The sequence below is a fragment of the Dromaius novaehollandiae genome, chromosome Z (genome assembly GCF_036370855.1).
Source record: "Dromaius novaehollandiae isolate bDroNov1 chromosome Z, bDroNov1.hap1, whole genome shotgun sequence".
Lineage (NCBI taxonomy): Eukaryota > Metazoa > Chordata > Aves > Casuariiformes > Dromaiidae > Dromaius > Dromaius novaehollandiae.
In genome coordinates this window covers 55,563,758-55,570,308 of record NC_088132.1, presented here as the reverse complement: position 1 = coordinate 55,570,308, position 6,551 = coordinate 55,563,758, and the positions used below count along the sequence as shown (strand labels likewise).

Here is a 6,551-nt window from a genome sequence, read left to right as displayed (position 1 = left end):
TATAAAATGCTTCTGGAGCTTTTAATTAACTGAATATGAAAACCACCCCATGTATATCTGCATATCTTTAAAGCTTTTGTCAACAAGCTGGATACTGGCTCTTTAGTTTTATTCTCAGCTAGGGAATCTTTGCTGTCTTTGTAGCAGTCACAAGAACTAGCTGAAAACAGACTTAAGGAGGAAAGTGGTCTTTTCATTCTGTTTGATTTTCACCCTAGACTATCAGTATTTCTGTATTATAAATGCAACTTTCTCTTTCAGTGTTACCCTTGTTCTAACCCTTTGACTTCCTGTGCTGTAGTGAACTGACTCTACCTGACTCTCCTCTTCCATTCCCACATTATCATCTATCTTCCTATATCTGCCTCCAGTTTATTGGTCTCCTTTCTTCCTATTTCAGAGCCTCACTCTTATCCCCAAGATCTCTGAATTCCGCCTCTTCAGCAATCACCTGTTTTTTTCAGGGTTACCCAACAGCTACAACTCTCATGCTCTGTCACTCCTTTTTCTCTTCTTTGTGACTCTCTCTCCATCAGCACTTCTGACTAACCCATTCCGCTGTTCTTCACTGTTATGATCCTCATGCTGTCTTCTCCAGTTTCTCAGCCACTCTTAGCCTTAGTTTACATTGGCTCCCTCTGATTCTGTTCTTTATCTACAGTGCACTGATTATCAGCAGTCCTCCAGCCAGGCTGAATTCTTACACTACTCACTTGTTTTTGCCTCCTGCCCAAATAGTGTTATTTCTTCAATTTGAGTCCCCTGATTCCAGCTATTTTTTTGTTGCTTTTCATTTCCTCCAGCCTGACTGTAAGACAGTTTCTACCATGCATCTTTCTCATTTTTTACTCAAGTCCTTCATATTTTTCCACGCTGTCCTTGACCACAGGCAAGAACTCCCCAACAAGCTCTACACACACACACACACCTAATTGTTCCTTTCAAAAGTTTCCTCTAAATCTTCTTTGCTATCATCCTCCCAAAATCTCAGCAAATACTCAAGTGGTATACTGAGAGCACTGCCTATCACACTAGGAATTACAGTTCCTAATCCTTGTACTTTCCTATTTGTCTGACTATCTATTTAATCTTATGCTTAGCCTTCAATTTGTTCCTAGCATGGATTTTTTTCTCCTTACGTTTATGCAACATTTAGCACAAAGGGGCTAAGGCATTAAACCACTATGATAATATACTCACCTGCACAATAGATAAATGCCCTGCAGTTATGCACCTTCTACTGAAACTTCCCAAGAAAAAAAGTGGCCTCTTCAATTACTCTTCAATATGGCAGTAAAAATCCTTCTCTCAGAGCGTTCCAGTCATGTGGGTCATAGGGTGTGGAGCTGCAAAACAGCCTGACAGCATTTGTGTATGTTTAACTAGATCTTTCTGTTACATACAGAACTTCCATGCTCTTTGTTTTCTTAAAATGAAAGCAAGTGTTTATCCTTGGAAAGTCTTGCAGCAGCATCAGAGGTGTCATTCATGCTTTGTGCAGAGTCACTGTGTAACTATGCTCACTACTTCTTTGTGGAAACTTGGCATGGGGATTGGACAGAGATTCCTGAAAGAGGGAATCCCATGAACACTTGTTTCACCACCTTTTTTTACAGGATTGATGTGTATGTGTAGTCACCGCTCTTACACAGAAAGGCTGACCTACAAGGTCCCAAACATTTGCTTCCAGTTGCTAAAAATATAAGTAACCATAAGGAATGAATTAATATGGCCTGATATGCATAGTGATTTAAAGTTGGTTATCCAAGACAATTCCCCCAAATGTCTAGATTAAATAAGAAAAGTAAATCTTCTCAAATGACATCAATAGATAGGTTCAACAAGCACAAAAGTGTTTATAGTCATTTAAAAGTAAATGATGTAATGAAGTTTCTCTACACATAAGCATACGTGTTATTTTCAAAGGACTGGAAAATATTTGGGACTTACTCTACCTGCGATGTATCATGTAATACTCCTGCAAATTCTCCTGCATTATAGGATAACTCTAAATCTTAGCTGAATATTATAAATACCTTTTGAGTAGCCAAATCATGATCTGTGCCTAAAAAAGTAAACCATTAATGTCAGCACAACTGTCTGTGTAAGTAAAATTATAAAGAAGGTATCGGTTCAGTTCTACTTTTCAGACAATATGTAAGGAGGAATATATATGCATATTCTAAATGAAACTTAATTTCTTCCAGCTTTACAAAATTACTTCATATTTGATATATTACCTGGACATGTAAAGGTAAAGAATGATTTACTATCACAGTTTAACGAAAAGTGAACAGAAACCATTCCAAATGTACAACAGAATACAGCAAAAAAATACAAAACCAGGCATAAAAATGATAGCACAACAACACTTTTCCATTATTTTAATCAATATTTTTATTACCAATAATTATAATTTTCCTTTTCCCAAGGTGTTTTTCAGAGCTGAGGCCAAAATATATCTTTTGAAATAGATTTTTCTGTCACCTGTTATTCAGAAGAGTGACAATTCACTGATTTGCAACCCAAGCTTTCATGGCCACTTCTGGTTATAACTGCATCAGGTATCATACAATGCTGTATGCTATGCTATTTATGACAACTTAGAACAACATGTGATGAATTACTTATCCAATGGAAATTTCAAGGTAACTCTAGGCTAAACAGAGTGAAGTTCTCCCAGCTGATATTTGACCACAACTTCCCAGCTAACCATCACAGTTTTAGAAAAAGCTCCTTGAGGCCTATAATGACACAACACTGAGGAATATGGTTTTATAAATAAATCTTCTGGAAAGAAAATACACAAAAAAGGGAAAGGTAAGGAAGATATAAATTAAATTAAGGTAGAGCAACATGCTTATCTGAATATTCCTTTCTTCAGAACCTGATAATACAAATTACATCAATAGATCCCTTACATCTCTGTTTGAACATATAACTTTATCTTATTTGTATATGTAAATTTGGCCTAGAGTGTTTTTTTTGTAAACCACAGACAACCCGCCTCTTTATTGCTTGAAGTTTAAAAAAAATGTGTATGTGTATTTACCTACATGCATTTAGATGTATTAGATGCATAGATACATAAATATAGCTATTTATAGCAATACAAACTAGACTGTGCTTTTATAAGAATGATCAAGTAATAAAGAAAATATTGAGAGAAGTAAGTCATAGTTTGAACAGTAAAGTATAGGACGTCACAACAATGTTGGTTACACAATCCCAGAGTAGTGAACAAGAACATTAGGTGGCTCAGAATACCTATGGATTGCTGTGCAATGACATATTCAATACTTCCAGTTTAGGAAAAATGCCTGTGTGTCTAGAAGACAATAATGTAGTAAAAGGAAACTATGTCTTTCTTGTTTTTGTAGTTAAAATAACAGCTATTTGTCTTTTGTTTGTTTGTTTAATGGTATGTCTAAGGCTTCCTGGTAGAATACATGGTGCAAAATCATTTCTGATTTATGCAAAAGGTTTATTAAAGTATAAATTACATGAGATAGGACAAAAAATTGAATTCATTTTGGCAAATATGGGGCCCTACTATATAGCAGCTGGTCATGATATATGATGTGTTTGTTTTGGAAAGCACTATTCACTTAGAGTGAAATATTTGAAAACTTTTTTGAATTTCAAACTGCTTCTTTCCCTTAAATCTTGCTGCCTTGCCTTTTACTTACATCAAGGAATATGATATTCCATGAATTTCACACACAGGATTAATACTGAATTGAATATGCAGAGCTGAACTGTGAAACTGAGTTAAAGGTGCATAGCCAAGTAAGGGCCCAGTCATCAACAGAAATGAATTTGAGTTACTTCATACATGTAAGTCATCCAAATTACCTTAATTCCCTGTACAAAAACACTAGACTTCCCTAGAAGTTGTGCGTAAGTCTAAAATGGCATGATTTGAAGCCACAAGGGAAACTAGTCATTGTCAGCAGGATTTCTTGTAGTGTTTATTTCTTCTAATATAGAAGTTGTATGTTCGGCAAACGAATCATATTTTTCCTCAGACAACCAGTAAGGGAATCAATCTGTGGGACTTTCAGTAAAGCACAAGAGACAGAAAGCTACATATATAAAATGCATTTTTAAATTAAACACATTTTTAAATGAACACCTTTTAAATGCTTTTTTTGTGACGAATTCTATCAAGAAATGTTTTTATTAAACCATGAATTTGATAAACAAGTAGGTATATAAGCTACTTTTAACTCCTTTATGTTTTCATTATTTTTAAGGATTGAAATCAGCGGTGTCCTTTAAAATTGTGGCAGGTATATAGAGAAAAATTACCGCATTCCTATTTCTAGCAGGCCCCAAAATTGGTTGTACAAAAAAATACAAGCCAAATAAATGAAAAAGTTTAAATAATTTGCTAACTAAAGTTTACCCATTAGTTGGTAGAAATTTCCATATTGCCATAGAAAATATGTTATCTTATGTTTAATGTAAAACAATCCTTGATACCAGTCCCTTTGTCAGAGCTGATTTTTTATGCTTAAGGTCTGTTCCTCCCTTTCTCCACTGTCCTGATTGTGGAAACAAAATTATGCCTGCTGTTAGTTCTGCTAAACTCAGTGTAAAAATAAAACTGAAGCCTCCAAGCCCAGCACATACAGATTGCTTTTTAGGGTGTGATAAACCACCTTCCTCTCTCAACTGTCCCCATTCAGTTAGCCTTCTGCGTCTTCAGGAGCTGGAGCCTGCACGTGCCAGCAATGCTGTATCGTGCAGCAAGTGGTGTTAAACAAGGGCAGCATGAGTTAGGGTTCGTAAACTGTTACTGTGCGCAGTGAGGGTGCTCTATACGCAGCATGCTTTCTGCAGGCCTTGCCAGGTATGTGTTCACAACACCGACGCCTGGGAAGGTGGAGGCATGTAGTTCTCAGAGATGAGACTTCCTAAAACGATTCACCTCTTCCTTTTTGCTGTTAGCAAACATGAATATTCGGTTAAAAGTAACCAGCTACTGGTTCACTTCTCGCTTTTGCTTTAATGTGCCGTGCAGCTCGAAATCAAACTTACCCGGCTTCACAGATGTTCTAATCTAGTCTTGAACCTTTGGAAGATTTTTACTGAAAGAATAAAACCAGCTGAAGCTGTGTGGGAGAATAAAAGACAAAAACACCAATCCAGCGGCCGTTTGTGCCCGTAGCTACCGCGGCCGGCAGCGGGCAGAAGCGCCTGGCCCGGCCCCGTCCCGCCCCAGGCGGGCGGCCGCCGCGCCGCCGCCTCCCGCTCCGCAGGCAGGTACCGGCCGTGCTGCCCCCCGGCTGGCTGCGCACAACCCCGCGGGCGGGGAGGGGGGAGGGGGCCCCGCTCCCGCGCAGAGGGAGGGACCGGGCGCTGCGGCGGCGACTTTGCTCTTTAAATCGGTCTCAAAGCGGATTACGGCTGATCTCCCACGTGACGCCTCTCCTCCTGCCTCCCGGCGGAGTTGCTCGGGGGCAGCTCGGCGGCGCCGCGCACCTCTCCCGCCGGCGGGGCCGCGGCGCCCCCAACTTCGGGGCCGCGGCGCACGGAGGCGCGGGCTGTCCGGCCGCGGGGAGGCGGCGCAGGGCTCGGCGCGGGCGGCGGAGCCCCGCCGCGGCAGCCGCCCCGGAGGGAGGCGGGCGGCGGAGACACCCCGCCGCCGAGGGAGCGGCGAGCCCCGAGCCGCGGCCGCGCGGAGCGGAGCGGAGCGGAGCGGGGGCCGCGCTGGCCCCGCCGGGCAAGGCGGAGCTCGGGGGCGGAGTGCCGCCCGTCGGTGCGCGCCGGCGCCCATGAGGCGCTGCCGCGGCGCGGCGCAGCCGGTGCTGGCGCGCTGAGCGCCCGCGGACGCTGCCCTGTGCCGGCGGGGCGGGCGGTGAGCGCCCCGCCGGCGGACGGGCACCATGCAGAAGAGCGTGCGGTACAACGAGGGGCACGCCCTGTACCTGGCGCTGCTGGCCCGCAAGGAGGGCACCAAGCGCGGCTACCTGAGCAAGAAGACGGCCGAGACCAACCGCTGGCACGAGAAGTGGTTCGCGCTCTACCAGAACGTGCTCTTCTACTTCGAGAGCGAGCAGAGCGCCCGACCCGCCGGCATGTACATGCTGGAGGGCTGCAACTGCGAGCGGGTGCCGGCCCCCAAGGCCACCGCCGCCGGCAGCGCCAAGGACGCCGCGCTGGACAAGCAGGTACGGCCGCGCCGCGCGCAGCCCAACGGCCGCCCAACGGCCGCTCCTCGCGCCCGCGGTTTTCCCGCCCGCCCGCTCGCCGCACGCGGCGGGGACGCCCGCCCCTCCCTTGCCACCGCCGAGCCGTCCCGGCTCGGCCCCTCTGCGGACCGGGAGCGGCGCCCGGGGGCGGGAGGTGGAGGGAGGCAAGTGGAGATGCGTTTCGAGACGGAGCGCGGCTGGAAGAGGCGGGAGCAGGGGATAAGGGCGGGAGCAGGGGATAAGGGCGGGGGGGCCCTGCGCAACGGCCCGTCCCGCGTCTGTGCTGAGAGGAGGCGAGAGGCGCTGGCGGCGCCCGGGCCGTCGGGGCTCTCGGGCCGCCCCTCGGCCCTAGGC

The 6,551-nt window shown here is 45.2% G+C and overlaps 1 protein-coding gene and 1 long non-coding RNA gene across 3 annotated transcripts in view; one reads left to right on the top strand and one right to left on the bottom strand.

The window, feature by feature from the left end:
* Nucleotides 1-2,379: 2,379 nt before the first annotated feature.
* Nucleotides 2,380-5,402, bottom strand: LOC135324643 (uncharacterized). Its single transcript, XR_010385949.1, has 2 exons — nucleotides 5,044-5,402; nucleotides 2,380-4,946 (listed from the first exon to the last, which is right to left on the bottom strand). It is a non-coding gene; the product is annotated as an uncharacterized LOC135324643 (long non-coding RNA).
* A 296-nt stretch (nucleotides 5,403-5,698) lies between these two features.
* LOC112983669 (ras-specific guanine nucleotide-releasing factor 2) overlaps nucleotides 5,699-6,551 on the top strand; it is a 130,250-nt gene continuing 129,397 nt past the window's right edge. The window contains exon 1 of one of the 2 annotated variants that reach the window (XM_026100946.2): nucleotides 5,699-6,176. In XM_026100946.2, the coding sequence (XP_025956731.1) occupies nucleotides 5,892-6,176 (285 nt within the window). In that variant the 5' untranslated portion in view covers nucleotides 5,699-5,891. The remainder of the gene's footprint in view (nucleotides 6,177-6,551) is intronic. The other variant, XM_026100945.2, reaches the window with a different exon arrangement.